The following is a 20000-nucleotide window of genomic DNA, read 5'->3' on the forward strand; positions in this document are numbered from 1 at the left end:
AGACAGACAGACAGACAGACAGACAGACAGACAGACAGACACACACACACACACACACACACACACACACACACACACACACACACACACACACACACACACACACACACACACACACACACACACACACACACACACACACACACTACTATGCTATGATTCTAGTTAGGCTACATCTACTTAGCGACCCACATCTAAACAATTCAAGGCAGGCAGTGAAATTTACTTACTACCAAATGTGGGCGTACTTGCTGTAGGCAATCAATAAACAATGTTTCTCAGCGGCACAGTCCATTTTTCCCCCAATGTTGAAACCAATAAAAATTCCCAGCAACATGAAACATAGTGCAAGTAGTTTTCAATTAAATGAAACAGAGCACTGAAGCATTAGTTCTTACTGTACATTTGAAATAGTATGTATAATGTATTTCAAAACAACTTTCATTCTACAAAGTGCAGTACAAGGAGTTTTTTTTTTTTTGCAGCAGGGGAAAATTGATTTAGTCTAGAATTGGAGGTAAAATATTTGTGTTTATAATCACCTCATGCTAATTTAATAATTGAAGCCTAACGAAAGAGCCAATATGATAAAACAACAAAAACATGTTCCTTTTCATCTCCAAGTAAACACACTTTTCTTAATTGTCGGAAGTCGTAAATTGGACCATACTAATCAAATCTCTGTCACAGTAAGAAATAATTACGGGAAAATTAGACAGCCGACGGGGAGCCTAGTTTGTCATTCAGTAAATATTCAAAATAAAAGCCGAGCACCACAGAAGAAAAGAGGAAGGAAGACATCAAGGCCTACAAAAGTATCTCTCCATCTGCATTCATTGTAGATATTTATTTGGAGATAGAGGCCTGTGATGTGGAGCCTGTGGATTTGAGGAGTGTGTCATCAGGGCCGATTAGACATGAAGAGAAAGTGGAACGTCTTCGAGAAATAATCCTTTTTTGGAGAAGCAAAACAAAATGGATAACTTTTAAATTGACTATTCCTTTGGTAAGGCAGTGCTGTGTCACTATCACATCACTGATGCACTGTCTCCTCTCGTCCAAGTTGCATCCATATACGTATACTATATCCATGTCTTCCAAGTTGCATCCATACTATGCATCCTTATGTAACTGAGGTGTACCTGCCCAGTCGCCACTTGGGGCTTGAACCCGCCACCACGCAGGCAAAACTTCAGTTCGGGTATGGAAGGCACAGCACAATACCACTCAGCTAAAAAAAGCAGTCCAATAGCTCAGCGCTACTGATACTATATGAGGCTTCGGTAGGGAGGTTTCCTCTTTGCTGGTTGGCCTCGGTTATACATGTACTTCCAACCCTTAGAGGTCAGATCAAGGGCACCCTCCTCCCATCAATACAGCATTAATCTAGCTATAATTTGAAATGAAATTAGCTGCTGTTTATAATTGTGCGCAGCCGCTGTACTGTATGCTGCTATGCTTTTTGGAGTATTCGGCATATAGAGTGTAGATCTGTTTACCTTGCGTAGAAATTGTGTAGATATTGTAGAAATTGCTAGGTAACACCATATTTTGCTTTATGTATTCCCTTATATTGCCAGTCAGTAGACATCAGCAGGGAATTTTACTTTTCCACTGTCGACAGAAGAAATATCTCCTGAAAGTTTACCCTTCCGCTCCTATACCTCACCTGTCTGCTATCTCTCTCTCTCTCGCTCTCTCTCTCTCTCTCTCTCTCTCTCTCTCTCTCTCTCTCTCTCTCTCTCTCTCTCTCTCTCTCTCTCTCCCCCTCCCCACCTCTCTCTCTCCCTTTCTCTTTCTCTCTCACTGAGATGTGAAAAGTTGAAAGCGTTGGAGGAAAATAGCCTTTGATTTTGACACTGCATCAGGAGACATCCCCCTGTCTCTCCCTCTTTATTCCAAAGAGCTCAGATAGTGGGTGTGTTTCAGGGAGAGGGAGGGTTGATGGGAGGGTTCAGCTGAGGTTCGAGCAGTATGAGACCATTATTCCTCCATTATTATTCCACCTCACAATTCTCCGTTTCGCTGGTGACTCTCTCCCTTCTCACTCCCAGCCACTACTCCCAACATGGGAAGTAAAGGAGGCCTTGGAGAGGCTAATCTAGAGAGGAGGTGGCAGGGCTGGACTGGCATCTGGTATAGCCTACCGGGCATTTCCCGGTGGGCCCTGTACCCTCGTGGGCCCCTATTTTGTATACAAATGTGTTTTTGTTTATATTTGGACAAAAAACATCTTGATTTGTTCCTAATAACATCCAAAAGGTCATGCAACATCAGCAGACAACTAGCAAACAGCGTTACCTTTTGGGAGAATATTTGGAGTAGGCCTATGTTAAGAAAGAAAATCTGCCCCCATTAGAATAGCTCAGATCTCGGAAAGGGCTGAGTCGAAAAATGCAGCATCACCTGGTACTGACAAATGAAGATGGGAGGGTTCAGCTGAGGTTCGAGCAGCATAGAGACCATTATTCCTCCATTATTATTACAGCTCTTGGGGCCTCCGCACACCGGCTCTGCCAAAGTGTAGAGCACTGCTCCGCAAAAGTTCGATTCCATTGTTTTCAATAGAACCCCGCACACGGACACTGGCTAGCGATTAGAGACGAGTTCTATTTTTCTTGGAGCCGCCCAATGACTTTCCATTCTCTGCTGTGGTGAAATCGTCTGCGGGGTCGGAATTGTGTCAGAAGCGAAAGTGCTCCGCAGTGCTGTCAGAACTGATGCGGAGGGCCTTACAAGCCATTTCGCTGGTGGGTCTCTCCCTTCACACTCCCAGCCACTACTCCCAACATGGGAAGTAAAGGAGGCCTTGGAAAGGCTAATCTAGAGAGAATTTGGTGGCACTGTAGGTCTATGGTGGAGATGGAGATGGAGATGAGATAAATCAACACAGCAGGGAGTAGTAACACTTAGGGAGTAGTAAAACAACACTTAGGGAGTAGCAATTTCAACTCTCTAAGCTGACTGCACGTACTGTAGGTACTGATGCTCTAGCCAGGCCACGCCCTTCTAGTGGTGCAACACCATCTGTAGTCAGGCCAAGAGCAATGCAAATATCGTTTCTGATCTCCCGAAAAATCGGGAACTCCACCCACTTTGTCTGATGCCTGTCAACCAGTAGCAAACCTTGGGAGGCGGGTCAACCATGCCGTTTGGGTAATGTTAACTGTTATGCTCTTGGTCAGACCAAGTCTCGAAGAGATTTGAAAGTCGATGATAATCAGGCTACTGATGCTGGGCGACCAGGCAGAAGCTGTCCCTCTATGGTCCGTCCATCCGTCTGTCTGTCTGTCTGTTCGTCCGTCTGTCCATCCATCAACTCATCCATCCATCCATCCATCCATCCATCCATCCATCCATCCGTCCGTTTATACAGCCGTCGGTGCGCTGCTCTCTCTTGACTGGCAGCCTGTTAAGCCTCCTTCACTAAAGTCCTCAGGCTGAAGGAGTGCAGGCAGAGCACATCATTGGGTGTCAGTCAGACAGGCAGGCAGGCAGCCACTGCTTGTACACAGGCTCAGTAAAAGGGGACTTGTTTGCCGTGAAGTGTACGTGTGTGCGTGCGTGCAGGCGTGCGTGTGAGTGAGTGGATGGTGTGTATTTCACCTTGGGGGCTTATTTGCCACCGTCAGGGTGCTAACGGTATAAGAGTTATCCTCCGCTTAGGACGTCATTAGCAGGGGATTAACATGGATCACCGGAGAGAGAGGAGAGAGAAGAGAGGAGAGGAGAGACGTGGGGTGTCCAAGGCAAAGAGGAGACAGGAGACATGGGGGGGAGACGTGGGGAGTCCAGGGGAGAGAGGAGAGAGGAGAGTTGAGGGGGGTGGGGACGCAGTGTGGTAGGCTGGCAGGCTGTGGGTATCCATAGGAGAGAGGTGACACAGCGTGATACGTGTCCAGAGGAGAGAGGAGAGAGAGGAGACGCAAGGTGTCGGGCTGTATGTGCCTAGGGAGGAGAGGAGAGAGAGGAGACACGTGGTGATCTGTAGGTGCAGGAGAGGAGAGAGGAGTGGGGAGCGGACGGAGGAGGTGAGAGAGGAGACAGGACACATGGGCGGTGATGTACACATGTGGTGTCCAGAGGAGAGAGAGGAGACGCAGGGTGGTAGGCTGTAGGAGTCGAGACGAGAGAGAGGAGACGCTGGGTGGTAGGCTGTAGGAGTCGAGAGGAGAGAGGAGACATGGGGGGTGAGGTACATATTTGGTAAATATGTAACATATTTTAAAAGCCTCTGTATCAGCTTATACTGTAAAAGAGAAGAAGGATTCAAAGTATGTTTGTTGTAAAGTTACCTTTCTTTAGTTTCTTTGGACGCCACTCTATAAGGGAATAACACCTTATCGATTGAAAGAAAACAAGCAAGAACATTTGGAAGTGTAGAAGTTTAAGATTTGGGAATACCTAAAAAAAAAGTATGAAGCATAGGTTGGAACTTTCCAAAAAACACACAGGAAGAGCCACCGCACCAACCAGCAAGAACACATCGCAGCTTACCCAGCCACGCTACCGAAAGCCCCTGTGTAATATGCACAGCTTAATGAACTTCATTTTGTTGGCCACCCCATCGTCCTGGAACAACTGAGAGCCAATCCATCTCATTGTCAGTCACAGAGTTTGCAGTCTGCACATACAGCACACACCACACGGTGCGATGCACTGGAGGTTGGCGTCCCCACCAGCGTTTTCCCACTACTGTTGGCCGGGCCGGATTGCTTGGGGCCCATAGGCTACAGGTTGCTGTGGGGGCCCCAGAGGACAATGTTTGTGACATATTTACAAAGGCAGTGTCATAATTACAAGTTTTTAAGTTAACATGTCTACCAACTGTACTCAACACCACGGATGATTTTTTTTTCAATATTGCATCTCATTACACTTCGGCAATTTCTCACTTTTGGCCAACCAGGGGTTCCCTGGCAGGTGGGGGCCCTAGGCTGCAGCTATATCTAGCCTGCATTTTAATCCGGCCCTGCCTGTGACGCTCCCAAACAGCCTTAACAGTTAACAAGGACTCGCTGCGTCTCACCACGGGGGGAGCTGTGTGGTTTAGTAGTGCCCCCCCCACCTTGCCAGATGTAGTGGCGCGTCTCTAATTCACGTGTAGTCATCATCCTCTTTTGCACCCCAAGTTGCCAGATGTTAGTGACGCCTTTTTAATGTAGTCCTCGTCCTCTTGTCCCCCCCTGTAGGTGATGACAGCTCATGGGCTGAGGCACCTCTCTGGACCTGTAAGTAGACGAGTATTGTCCTCCCCTTGTTTTACACTTTCTTTCTGAAGCTTTTTGTCTTTCTTCTTCTAGTTCTTCTTCTTCATCTTTTTCTTCTTCCTCTTCTACTTCTCCATCTTCTTTGTCTTCTTCTTTCCCTTTGACGACTCTGTGTCTGCTTTTCCTTCTTTTCACTGATAAATTGCATCCCTCTTTCTTCCTTTTATATGCTCTCTCTCTCTCTCTCTCTCTCTCTCTCTCTCTCTCTCTCTCTCTCTCTCTCTCTCTCTCTCTCTCTCTCTCTCTCTCTCTCTCTCTCTCCATCTCTCTGTGTGTGATTGTAATTCTCCCTGTACTATACTGTACTCTGGAGGTGGAAGTGGCCTGCCTTTGGCCATGTCACCCCTGCTGATGCTGTGTCTTCTCTGTTTCCTGCTTGAGGGAGAAGAGGGAGAGAAGGGCCAGAAGGGGGAGAAGGGAGACCAGGTAAGTGGAGAGAGAGAGAGAGAGAGAGAGAGAGAGAGAGAGAGAGAGAGAGAGAGAGAGAGAGAGAGAGAGAGAGAGAGAGAGAGAGAGAGAGAGAGAGAGAGAGAGAGAGAGAGAGAGAGAGATTGTAGTGGGGGGCAGGGGTGCAGGTAAGTGGAGAGAATGGGAGTGTGTGTGTGTGTGTGTGTGTGTGTGTGTGTGTGTGTGTGTGTGTGTGTGTGTGGTGTGTGTGTGTGTGTGTGTGTGTGTGTGTGTGTGTGTGTGTGTGTGTGTGTGTGTGTGTGATTAGATCAACACTGCCTTTTCCCCAGAGGATTGGGGGGGGGGGGGGGGGGCGACGAGTTCATTAGATCAACACAGCCTTTGAGAGTAGATTACAGTAACACGGCCGGACAAGGTCTGTCACTTAAGCACTACTACCAAATCCCCCATTGTATCTTATTTGTGTGTGTGTGTGTGTGTGTGTGTGTGTGTGTGTGTGTGTGTGTGTGCGTGCGTGCGTGCGTGCGTGCGTGCGTGCGTGCGTGCGTGCGCGTGCGTGCGTGCGTGTGTGTGTGTGCTCGCGTGTTCATTGTGTGTGTGTGAAACTGAAATAAAGAGTTCTTCCTCTATAGGTGCTGAGTGTGTTATCTTTAGGCTCCCTGCTATCATGTGCATGTGGAAGAATGCATGTTCTCTTATGAGGTCCCAGCTATGATATTTAATGGTCCTCCTCACTGGTCTCATTGTGCATATGGAAGAGAGCATTTATTCATATTACATGTTTTAAATTATTATGTTTTTGTCTGACAAAACAAAGCAAGAGTCATGGAAAACCCTTATTTTACGGAAATAGAAAATTATGGAGACTTTGAGAGTTTTTTCTTCTTTCAAAAATTCTCAAGAATCAGTGATTCATATCAGGTCCCAGCTATATTATCCTGTGGTCCACAGTGGTCTTGTTAGGCCCCTGCTTAGGTCCACAGAGCTTAGACCAGTGAGCTCAGACTAATGACTATCATGGAGAGGACCGTGCATGGGGTTTATCCAAACTGTAAAGTAGACTACAGCAAATTACTCTGTATGTGTGTAGAGTACTACGTATTACTGTGTGTATTGTGCAGAGTGTTTTATAAGTATGGCTTACTGCTGTGTACTGTATGTGTGTGGTGTGTGTGGAGTGTGCTTTCTAAGTATTACATATTCTAGGAGTATTATCTTATTCGGTCTCTCTGATATATCTGTGTTGGCTACTGTATATGCAGAGTGGCACATACAGCCAAACCCCTTTCACATGTAGGTTAACTTGGCCACTAAAGGAAATATTCCAGGTCTATTAAATTAGTGTGTGTGTGTGTGTTTTTTTTTTTTTTTTTTTGGGGGGGGGGGTTTTTGAAAGAGTTATGGTATGAAATAATGGTGTGTATATGTGCATGTTTGGATGATAGATAGGCTACATTTTTTTGGGTCCAGTCCTGCATGTTATTTTTTTTGTCTAATGTGTTGACATGTGTTCTTTTTGTAAACACTCAGATTCTCTGTGCCCAAACCAAATTGCTCTCTAGAAGAGACAATAAAGGGTCTTCCTATCCTATCTTATCCTATCCTAAAGCTGATTAGGATTCTGACTGCTATACATATGACACATGTTTCAAAATGTTACCTATTTTCATTAAATGTAATTGCACACATGACATTTTGTAGCACTCTCACATGCCAGAGACAGTATATAAATGATGCGGTGACCCAAAGAGGGCATAACCACTTGGCTTATAAAAGGATATTTTTAAATGTCAATACCTATGGCGGAAAGGTCATCACTGACATAAGTTATAAAATAAATTGCAATCCTGCCATTAACACGTGAACTGTGGAAAACCTGTTTAGTTTGATTTATATTGTATTGCATGTTTGAAGCTGTTCATCCGTTGAAAATACAATTAAGTGTTTTAACATTAACTGTTAGTCATTTGATTTAAATTGTTGAAAAAGTAGGCCTATATACTATTGGAATACTGTCTTGCTTTTGCATGCGCTTTGAGTCAACTTCATCTTCACAACTTCAGTTGTGATACTGTGCTATATAATGCATGTTGTATTGTATTATATTGTAATAGTTTCCTCAGGTGTTGTAGCTGTGTGCTTTATTTACACAATGGGTCTATTATCTTAATTTATTTCCACTTTTTTTTCAAACTACAGGGAGAAAGAGGAATCCAAGGAGTCCAGGGTTTGAAGGTAAATACCATCCAATAGAGAATGTTACATATTACTTTAAAATGAGGCACATGGTTACTGTCAGTTGTACTGGTATTTAGAGCGCCCCAGGCAGTATTGTGTAAAGTGTTGTGCAAGGCTATACCTTCTGGGAGAATAGTCTACTGTAGTGGTTCTCAAACTGGGAGCCGGGACCCCTAGGGGCGGTGGCGGAGCTACTGAAGGGGGGTCAAAAGGAACATTCTATAAAAAAGGGAAATCCACAGCTAACATAATTCCATAATTTGGTTAGTAACAATATTCACTTGTATGTTTGATGGATATTGGCCTATTTGCCCATTGATGATTTCTAGCAATCATCGGACAAACTATTAATGGACAATCTAGCAATATTAATGGACAAATAAATTGCCTTGGTTCGAAAATATTCAGAAGTGCCTAAAAGGGGTCCTCGCTGAAAAAGTTTGGGAACCACTGGTCTACTTTAGATAGAGAAGATGTAGGAATTCAGAGTTATCTCTTTAGCGTTTACTCGAGTGTTTGCACAACAGCCTTACAGCTTAACAGCCATTGATTTTCCATAAGTGTTTTTACACTCTCCATAATAAATGTTGGGTGAGTGTGGAGGAAAATAACTCTGAACCGGTAATGGTGTTTCTCTCTTACAGTACAGCAAGTCCCTCTCTGTGTTCTTCTGTATGTGTGTCTCTCTCTCTCCACAAACCCCGGCCCATGTCTCTGCCTTTCACAACCTCTGGCACTGTCAACACCATTACCATGTTCAAACAATTGTTCTTCTTCTTCTTCTTCTTCTTCTTCTTCTTCTTCTTCTTCTTCTTCTTCTTCTTCTTCTTCTTCTTCTTCTTCTTCTTCTTCTTCTTCTTCTTCTTCTTCTTCTTCTTCCTCTATAAAGGGCTCTCTTGGACCACCAGGGCCTGCTGGCAGACAGGGCTCAGAGGTAGGTGACACCCAGCTCTGCCGTCCACTCCACCAGGCCACAGACAATATTAAAAGCAAACAGCAAAGGCACTTTTCAAAACGAGCCTTGAACTCGTGTTTTTAAAAAACAGAATTTTCTTCTGAAAAAATAGGCTAACATTGCTGTGCCCTCGATCAATAACAGGTATGCCTTCATTTGGCCAGTCAAAACATTGAGGATTCTATCACCTTTCCACCATTTAAAGGGCAAGCTGCTAGTGCCTTGGCAGAATGATGTTTTATTTTCCTTTGCGATCACGGCCACTCTAAGCCACTGTAGTCCACAGAGGCGGACTTTCCATTCCGCAATTTCCTATAGGGCCCCGACCAAATCTATCCTCCATAGGGCCTTCAACTATCACACTAGTAGCATTTAACACACAAAAAAGTAGCTTGATCTTAATTTGTCACTTAGGTAAGGTCATTGAGATAGATCTATATGAGGCAAAACAGAAATAGCACCAACACACAGCATTTTATGTCTATGTAATGACTTTTGAGGGGCCCCATTTTTATATTTCGCCTAGGTCCACAAAATGGCTAGATCTGCCACTGTAGTCCGAAAAGCGCAATTACTGCTACTACCCAAATGGTTCCATTCGCTTAAAAGCCAGCTCTGTGCCAAGGACAAATGTGTGCAACACACACACACACACACACACACACATGCAGGCACGTACACATACACACACACACACAATCACACATGCGCACACACACACACACACACACACACACACACACACACACACACACACACACAGGCACGTACAAATACACACACAAACACATGCACACACACACACACACAGGCACGTACAAATACACACACAAACACACATGCACACACACACACACACACACACACACACACACACACACACACACACACACACACACACACACACACACACACACACACACACACACACACACACACACACACACACACACACACACACACACACACACACACTATCACAACAAAAGTTGTCTCAAAGCGCTTTCAAAATACACATACACATACACACATATACAATATCCAACATTCACATATCAACTCTGGAGGCTGCCGCCAGCACGGCGCAAATTGTTCGGGGTTCATGTGAGAAGGTGCATACACAGACAAGCAGACACACACACACACACACACACACACACACACACACACACACACACACACACACACACACACACACACACACACACACACACACACACACACACACACACACACACACACACACACTTTCCTACAATCACACACCAGCTCTGGAGGTGGTTTGTGTGAGAAAGTGCACCATACACACATGCACACACGCACACATTCACATACACACACACACACACACATAAACACAATATCCCTAGAGAAAGAATGTATCTGTGTGTACGGGTACACATACTGTATGCGCACACAAACGAAGTATGGAGTAATCAATTCCTCTACATACACTATATTGACACCCTCTGTAAAGCACATGCTGGTATTTGCTCACAATAGGAGAGGCCAGTCGAGTAGCGATCTCCGCTGCAGTTGAGCAGAGACTGATGGTCATAGACCTGCATGGCACCAAAAAGCACAACTTCCATATTGAAGTATGATCAGTGGCAGAACAACTGCACACAGGGCCACAGGGCAAAACACTGATAGGGCCCCCCACACAGCCTGTCAAGGTCATAATAGGGCCCCCACCACACCAATAAGAGAGGACCCTGGGCCCAGGGGCAAATGCCCTGCTTGCCCCACCTATAGCTCCGCCCCTGAGTATGATGAATAAAAAATAGAAAAGAGTCTTTCACACACCTGTGGGAACAAGGTCTTCATTTTTCTTTTTTTTTTATTCTTTTGTTTTGTAGGGCAAAGAGGGTCCAGCAGGCACCATCGGGCTGCCCGGTGTACCTGGAGAAGTGGTAAGTGACCCACCGCCACATCACGTCAGGCAAGTGGTCGTCTCTTTTTCTCTCCTTCTCCTCCTCCTCCTCCTCCTCTTCAGTCACTCGTTCTCCCTCCATCGCTCCTCTCGGTCTGAAGCTTAGCCAATCTCTTGGGCCTTCTCCCACTCCGGCAGAATAGAGAGCAGCGAAATAGCAGTGAAGTACACCATGCCAAGAGGAAGATGAACAGAGGACAGAGAGAGAGAGAGAGAGACAGAGAGAGAGAGAGAGAGAGAGAGAGAGGGAGAGAGAGAGAGAGAGAGAGAGAGGAAGAGAAATGGAAGAAGTGAAGGGGGGAGCAGGTGGATGGGGAAGGGAAAGGCTGGAAGAAAGGAGAGATTTAGCAGACAGACGACAAGTGAGGATAAGGTAGGAGGAGGAGAAGGAGATGAGAAGGGAAAGGAAGGAGCGAAGTGCTGAATTGTTACACAGACGATCAGTAATCAAATTTGAGAATTAATTAGTAGATAGAGGCAGATCCCAGTGCTTTATGTGTGAGGCACGTGGGCTGGGCCCAATCTGTTCCCAGCACCTGTTAGCCGTAATGAGCATCTGTCTTTATTCAAAAGCAGAGGAGGGAGAGTGGAGAGTGGAGAGGGAGGAGAGAGAGAGAGAACAGAGAGAAGGGAGAGTGGAAAGGGAGAAGGAGGTAGAGTGGAGAGTAGAGAGGGAGCAGGAGAGAGAGAGCAGAGAGAAGGGAGAGTGGAGAGGGAGGAGAGAGAGAGCAGAGAGAAGGGAGAGTGGGGAGGTAGAAGGGGAGAGAGAGGGGGAGGCAGGGGGAGGGATTTCATAAATCCTGGGCTAAGGGAAATTATGTTGAAACAGTGTGGCTCGCTGGTGCATTGAATGGGACTCGATGAATGTGAGAGGGAAATGCGAGTGTCTTAACATGATAGATATTTCTCTCTCTACTTGCCTCTCTCTCTCTCTCTCTCTCTCTCTCTCTCTCTCTCTCTCTCTCTCTCTCTCTCTCTCTCTCTCTAACTATATCAATCTACTATGCCTATCTCTATTTCCTGCTCTCTCTCAATCTCTTTCTTCTGTCTGTCTTTCTTTCTAATCCCTCTATCTCTTTGTTTTTCAGGGTTCACGAGGAGAACCTGGAGCCACGGGGAGAGAAGGCCCTAAAGGAGAGAAGGTAGTCCAGCTGGATGCCTGATCAAAAATGAAATCAAATTAAATCCTGCATTCAAAATATGCAAAGCTAGCTTAGTCACGGAATGCATAGGGAATGCACATTCCTTGGGAATACTGTGTGGAATGCACTCTCCTTGGGAATACTGTATGGACGACGCTGCTAGTTTTCTTCATTTAATAAACTTAACTGTCATTTTTTTTCCACGCACATATCAAGTCTCAAAGATAGCGGTCATACAAATGTGCCGTCGACAAACAGGATGCCTGGGCTAGCGCTATGCTAATTTGCATCATGCTAATTGGGCATCGTAATTGGCATCAGCTAGCATTAGCGCCAGTTATCACAACTAAACATAAATAGATCAGTCAGTACAGTAGAATTCCTGTATTATAGTCACTGCTTCTTACAACCTTAAAAGCATGTAATCCCACAGTTTGTAATTCTGCTCCTGGAGCAGAAAAAATCTGGTGTCTAGCCCTACCATATTGCACATCACCCTAATTGGGATCAGCTAACTTCAGCTCTGGTTACCATGACCACTGTGAAAATAAGTAAATCCGTCTGTGCATTATATATGTCTTCCTCCTACAGACTTAACAAAAACATCATGCTTACGGCATGCTTACTCATATACTGTACAGTACATACAGTATGTGCCTGGGGCACCAAACTGGCCACCTCCAACCCTGCAGCGTGAGCATCCATCCAAATTTGCGTTCAGCATTAAGTGTAGTTTTGGCAGCCAACCCTCTTTCACCTGAGCCAATTAGCCTGCCTGCCTGCAGTTTCACATTACCACCATGCAGAAACTCATGGATGAGTGTAAGATAGCATTAATGTGTAAATAAAGTACCTGTATCTATGTATGTACTGTATGTATGTATGTATGTATGTATGTATGTATGTATGTATGTATGTATGTATGTATGTACAGTATGTGTGTGTGTGTGTGTGTGTGTGTGTGTGTGTGTGTGTGTGTGTGTGTGTGTGCGTGTGTGTGCGTGTGTGTGTGTGTGTGTGTGTGTGTGTGTGTGTGTGTGTGTGTGTGTGTGTGTGTGTGTGTGTGTGCGTGTGTGTGCGTGTGTGTGCGTGTGCGTGTGTGTGCGTGTGCGTGTGCGTGTGTGTACATATGTATACTGTATGTATGTACAGTATGTATGTATGTGCGTATGTATCAACATGGTGCCCTGTGGAAAGCTAGCAGTCTACCAACCCTACTGTAGAAGAGAACACATGTCAACTCCAAGATTCAATATTTGAACCAAGATTTGCCCTGGAAGGAGTCGTCCTTCCTCATTACAGCTCCACCAGGAGAGCGTTACAATATGCAACCTTGCCTCCTCCACTTGTGCTTGTCTCCTCGTACCAGGAAGTAATATGTCATGATGACATCACTAACCACAGCGTTATATTTCAATATCTTATAAAAGCTCAATTGTAAAGCCTTCTTCTCATTTGCAATTGGGATGGTGAATGAAAAACAGTCCCTCAAAAGTTGTTGTGGCTAGGCTGACAGCTGGGAAACTCTATCGTTTTCTCCACGGAGAAGGGGCCAAGAGGCGGAGCGAGGAAACAAGCACAAGTGGAGGAGGCAAGGTCGCATATTGTAACACACTCACTAAGGCCTGTGTCTGTGTCTGCGCAGCCCGAGCAGGTCATTAGCAGCCGACGTAGCCCAGGGCTGCTTGGCTCCCCGTACTCTATACGCCATTGTTTCTCAAACTTTTTCAGACTGCGGACCACTTTGTCCCCCAAAAATGTTCAGGGACCACCTGTCAACTGAAGTGACAGTTGAGGGGTGCTAATTTGACGCTGCTAATTTCGATGCGGATCACTCACTTTTTGTTCGCATTACAAGCCTCTTTTATTGTGGTAAAAATAACACTTCAGCTATGTTTAGCTTTGTAATTATGTTACAAATATAGCATACTGCTAGCTCGTCTTGGAAAAGTAGAAATCCCCTCGCGGACCACCTGAGCTCTCTCACGGACCACAAGTGGTCCCCGGACCACACTTTGAGAATCACAGCATACGCCATCAGGCCTGCTGCAGTGCCGACATCAGTGCCTGTCGCGCTTCAGCTCAACGCTCGCTCGAATCATGACTTTGAAATTGGAAAAATCAACATGGACGCCGTTCTTGAAGCTGAAGAATGACAGCAGCTGTAATATCTTCACCAGAGCGAGTGAATTATTGCAGTGCTATTACGCCGCCTGTCTTGTAAATCATTATGTGTTGCATTGTCACATCTTGTCAAGGCCACTGCTGTTTTGTCTTCGATCCATTAGTTGTAATTTATTACGCCATACCATTACCATAACTTGAAACACAGACACACACAGGTTTATTTTGTCACCTTAGATAAGTCACCAGCATTATATTAGACTTGGCAGAGTGACATCCAGGTATGTGTTGTGTGTGTGTGTGTCTGTGTCTGTGTGAGTGTGTGTGTGTGTGTGACTGTTTTGTTTATCATTTGCTGTTGCGACTACCGTGCCGTGCTGTTCTGTTCTCTAATTTGCATAGTGAATGAACGGCAAGACGCGTGTCAATGAGTAAGCCCCCGGCAAATTCCCGGTCGCTCGGTCTGCCCTCGTCTCCGAATTAAAGGGAGCTCATTATTATGCTGCCAGGACCCCTGCGCGGTTGTTGTTCCAATCAGACACCAAACCAAGCGGCAGAGCTCTTAATGCACATAAAGATTATTTTCCAGACTAATTAAATGTCGTTTTATACCGCTAACTAGATCGTTCGGCACACAGAGTGAATATAAAGAGGTGTGTTTTTTTTTTCTTTTTGTTCTGCTGTTGTTGTTGTTGTTGTCGTCGAGTGTGTCTTAGAGAGCAGACACGTTTTGTTTTCATTTAGATGTCGTGCCGTACATAACCTTCTATAGGTTAATCCCATAGCGACGGGAGGAGTCTTAGATTCAGATTCTCGCTACAAGAGCTTTGAGTTGGGTCTCTTGTTTTCCTCGGAGAACATTTTCAAATGGCTGTTTACCACAGTATGTCACGCTAACATTCCTGCAGAAAATGTCACTGACTTTCATGTCCTGAAAACTGGCAGCGTCTATATTCTTAGTTATTTACAGTGTACCATTCCTGCCGCTCCTTCCAGCCATTGTGTGTGTGTGTGTGTGTGTGTGTGTGTGTGTGTGTGTGTGTGTGTGTGTGTGTGTGTGTGTGTGTGTGTGTGTGTGTGTGTGTGTGTGTGTGTGTGTGTGTGTGTGTGTGTGTGTGTGTGTGTGTGTGCGCGTGCGGCGGTTGCGAGGGCTTAAGTTAGCGTGTGATGGAGTGTGAGTCTGGAAGGCACAGTCTCCTGTGCGTCAGATGAGACCCTTGTGTGTGTGTGTGTGTGTGTGTGTGTGTGTGTGTGTGTGTGTGTGTGTGTGTGTGTGTGTGTGTGTGTGTGTGTGTGGGCCCAGCAACACAGATGGCACTAGCACCGCCGTCACCACACGCACTCACACACTCTCCCTGCCTCACACACATACACACATACACACACACACACACACACACACACACACACACACACATACACACACACACACGGATACGGACACACACACACACACACACACACACACACACACACACACACACACACACACACACACACACACACACACACACACACGGACACACACACACGGACACACACACACGGACACACACACACACATAGGCCACACTGCCCAACCCTTCTGACCCCCCACCCCACCACCACTCAAGAATTCCCACTCCGCAAACCCTGCTACCCCACTGCCGCATTCCACTACACCCCCACCCCACCTGAACCGTGTCACAACCCACCGTCCAGTGCCCACCGAGCTAGCTAGCAAGGCCCCTCTGTCACCATGGCAACGTGGTGGCAATAGAGCACTCCTTACTCCCACCACCACCCCCAACTCACAGTTGTGTTCTGTGTGACCCCCGCAGGGTGACTCAGGAGGCGTCGTCGGACCCCCCGGCCCCCCAGGACCCAAAGGAGAGCCCGCCGAATTCGGACACGGAGACCTGGTGAGTTATAGCCTTGCACGCCATCCTACGTACTCATATGTATTAAGTTCATTATGTCCAACTGTTTAACTTAAACACTTTGGGGTTTCTTTTGCCTTAAGACATGTAAAAGTTTTTATCTTTTACCTGACATGTTTCGACGGTGTACTTCCGTCTTCCTCAGAGGGTCACTGTGATGTTGATGAGTGACGTGCTTCCGCCAAAATTTGGCTCCGTACTAGTCTGGGGACTGTTCTCTGGGGAGCGATGTCAGGCCGGCAGGATCTTGCCGGCCAACCCTCCCCAGAAAACAGTCAATAAGCGAATAAGTGCCCCACGTGAGGGCGAAAGGGGGAGGACGCTCGTCAGCGCTCGTGACGATGACGTAAACGTCTGCGCTATATTGTTGTTGAGTAATTGTCGGCAGTTGGGTGAGAGCTGTCCAATCGTTTCAAACCATAACTGAGTGCTAACCTCCCGCTTCCTGCAATCGCGTCAGATCACACATATTCCAGACCATGACTACAAAATGAAATGGTAGTATTATGGGATGGTCAGGACCAGGCTAGGTGAGTTATAAGCATGACTCATTATATAAGGTGTAAAACTTACAGCAGGTGATGTGGTTATAGGGAGATCTGTTGAGTGCACACTGAGGTGCTGGTTACACATTGTGTTAAATGTGTACTATATTTTTGTATCAATTTGCTTGTAAACACAACATGTGGATAAAAAAAACCCATTGTGACAGGTGCGTTTTAGCCTCCTAAATGGGATATTTTTTTAAATTGGAGTTTTAGAATGTACATTCTAAAACCTCTATTGACGTGTAAACGAGAGGCTAAAGCCTTCTAAGAGGGGAAAAAAGCATAATTTGGTGCACATGGTCATTTGGGAGAGAGAGAGAGAGAGAGAGAGAGAGAGAGAGAGAGAGAGAGAGAGAGAGAGAGAGAGAGAGAGAGAGAGAGAGAGAGAGAGAGAGAGAGAGAGAGAGAGAGAGAGAGAGAGAGAGAGAGAGATTGGTTGGGTTGGTTGGGTTGGTGTGGTTATGAAGGAGCACTTGCAGGAAAAAATACATCATACATTTATATATTATAAAACCACATTTTAATACATTTAACATTAATATAAAATCACATTATTATACATTTAACATGAACCTCAGCCTAATTTCTGCAACAGCTTTATGTTGTTAGGATACACTCACACACTGAAGAAATGGGATGAAGATATAGGTTTCAGAGTGAGGAGTCCGCACACTTAGAAAATCCTTTTTGTTGTGTTTTATTTTTTCATGGCAGGACATATAGAAGATATAGGCCCACATACAGTACATACAATATTACACATAAAAGGTGTTTTGCACTGTGTGAGTGTCAGAGAAAGCATTTTGGAGGACAGAGTATATTGACAGATATACACTAGAGAGAGAGAGAGAGAGAGTGTGTGTGTGTGTGTGTGTGTGTGTGTGTGTGTGTGTGTGTGTGTGTGTGTGTGTGTGTGTGTGTGTGTGTGTGTGTGTGTGTGTGTGTGTGTGTGTGTGTGTGTGTGTGTGTGTGTGTGTGTGTGTGTGTGTGTGTGTGTGTGTGTGTGTTGGTAGGGTGGCTTCTTAGTTGAAGAGGCATGCATAGAGAAGGAAGCTAAGGCCGGAGAGGAGAGGAGAGGAAAGGAAAGGTATTTAATCATAATTGGATATGGAAATCACCACCAGGGATGCAGTATCAGCAACCACAAAAAGTTACACTAGCAAAGTTCCAGTATCAAACACAAAACAAAACTTCTCTAAGGCAAAAAAGGCCCTTCCTGGGTCAGTTCACCATACACAGCATTACATTACAATTTCGTTCAATTACATCTCCAGACATTTACTGTTTCTACATTTATAGACAACCCACGGTAGAGCCCTGGTCCACATCGTAGGTCTTGTCTGTTAACAGTTTGAAGCCATATACAATGCTCTGAAGTAGTGTTAAAAGATGTTAATCCAACATTCAAAGACTTGAATTTGATACTAAATCGAGTACATATGCTCAGAACAGTGTCGAATTAACACTTCAAATATTACTGTAATATATTATAACATTTCACTCTCAATGGCCATAATGCTACATATTGCTGCAGACTTACTTGATCTGTATTGTACATAATTGGTACAACAGGGACAGTGAAATGTAATGTGGCCAAATGCAGAATATTTTAAGCCCTTCTCAGTTTTAGGCTGTCATCTATAAATTGGCATATGTTCCTGTCAGGGGTTTTTGTCTGCAATAGCATTTCTGTTGTCACTGTATTCTGATTCTGCCTGTAACCATAGCCGTATTTTTGCATAATGGAGAGAGAGAGAGAGAGAGAGAGAGAGAGAGAGAGAGAGAGAGAGAGAGAGAGAGAGAGAGAGAGAGAGAGAGAGAGAGAGAGAGAGAGAAGAGAAGAGAGAGAGAGAGAACTGGCAGGCCTGGAGAAATGGATAGGGAAATGTTTACGATCTGCTTTGACATGCTGTACAAATATTGCGATGGGAGTGTAATAAAGAGTCTGAAGCCACTGGCATGTTGCTACGCATTCACCTATGCATGCGGCTACATAATCACATTTTGCTGCTCAATATGTCTTAATTTTGTAGCCCAGGTGTGTAATTTTCCCCACGTTATATTTTGCTGTTTCCCAAGTTGTTTTAGCTGAGTTGTATTACTGTTTTTTTTTTTTAACCGAATTGTGTTGCTGTGTTTTTCCCAAGTTGTGTTGCTGAGTTTTAGCAGAGTTGTGTGGCTGAGTGAGTTTTAGCCGAGTTGTGTCGCTATGTGTTTAGCCGAGTTGTGTTGCCGTGTTTTAGCTTAGTTGTGTTGTGTTTAGAGGTTTGAGTTTGAGGCTTAGCTTACCACTCTTGGCTTCTGTGTCTCCTGAAACCTCCTGACAAAGCATAGCCCACAGCTACAATTAGGGAACACGCGCAAGTATATAAAGTTTGATTCCGAGGGGTGTGTGACCAGTCAAAGTTTTTCAACCAAAACTTTGTCACATTCTGCTTCCGAGAAGCTGCATACGGTACATTAGGAACACTGCAGAGGGTTTGAGGTTAACCGAAGAGAACTTTTGAACTCAGAGGAGATTCGTTTTCCACATGCTCGCCAATAGCAAAACTTAGACGCTATAGACACAAACTCCACTCAGCTCAGAGGGCTGCAGAGATGATGCTAGTCACATAATGTATGCAATGCGCGTCCCAAATGTGTTAAGAGCCTCAAGGGAACACCGCACCTCTCCACTTTTTCAGGGTGAAACAGGTTCATTTTGCAACTCCTTTAGAGTTAATGTTGCTGTTTTTGATTCCATTCAGTCAATCTAAAATGCTGGCAGTAAAGTATACGGATCTATTTCAGTAAAGTATATGGATCTATTTCCCAGAAAACAGTCTCGCTTTAGTGCAGCACACAGGCCTAATGGGTAAGAACTTGGGCTCGTGATTTGATAGTCGATTGCTGTACCAGAAGTAAAATGTGTACCTATGAGTGCCTACTGTAGGCGTCTTTGAGTGCCGAGGAAAGCAAAACCAATCTATTGTTATTACTCTCTCATCTAATGTCTGAATGACTTTGCAGTAAGGCAAATAACCCAGCATTCCGCCAAGAAAACTGTCCCTAAATATACCGTTTCACTTGTATTTTGGACTTGTCTATTTGTATTCTTACTTCAGCTTTGAATGTTTTGTCTTGCTTGAATCCACCTGCTACTATGGTTGTTCGCTGTATAAAGTGTGCTGGCAAGAATTCTAGATGACAGAAATTGGAAATTGGAAAAGTGCTCGGCAGTGTTGGAACCAGTGGTGTGCACACAGTGCTCTGCGCCGTCCCCACTCACACACACACACACACACACACACACACACACACACACACACACACACACACACACACACACACACACACACACACACACACACACACACACACACCGAGTCCTCATGGCAGAGGGACCTCACACACACAGACTCATGCTCATGTAACGGAGGCCAACTATCAGGATCTTGGGTGGAACGTTAGCAAACCTCCCTCC

General features: G+C 45.2%; 1 protein-coding gene across 1 annotated transcript in view; it reads left to right on the forward strand.

The window, feature by feature from the left end:
- Positions 1-20000, forward strand: part of LOC134441009 (collagen alpha-1(XIX) chain) — a 283761-nt gene that overhangs the window by 176362 nt on the left and 87399 nt on the right. Inside the window, exons 24-30 of the mRNA XM_063191198.1 lie at positions 5193-5231; positions 5652-5696; positions 7878-7913; positions 8806-8850; positions 10731-10784; positions 11893-11946; positions 15891-15971. Coding sequence (XP_063047268.1) covers positions 5193-5231; positions 5652-5696; positions 7878-7913; positions 8806-8850; positions 10731-10784; positions 11893-11946; positions 15891-15971 — 354 coding nt within the window. The remainder of the gene's footprint in view (positions 1-5192; positions 5232-5651; positions 5697-7877; positions 7914-8805; positions 8851-10730; positions 10785-11892; positions 11947-15890; positions 15972-20000) is intronic.

The sequence above is a fragment of the Engraulis encrasicolus genome, chromosome 24 (assembly GCF_034702125.1).
Source record: "Engraulis encrasicolus isolate BLACKSEA-1 chromosome 24, IST_EnEncr_1.0, whole genome shotgun sequence".
Taxonomy (NCBI): Eukaryota; Metazoa; Chordata; class Actinopteri; order Clupeiformes; family Engraulidae; genus Engraulis; species Engraulis encrasicolus.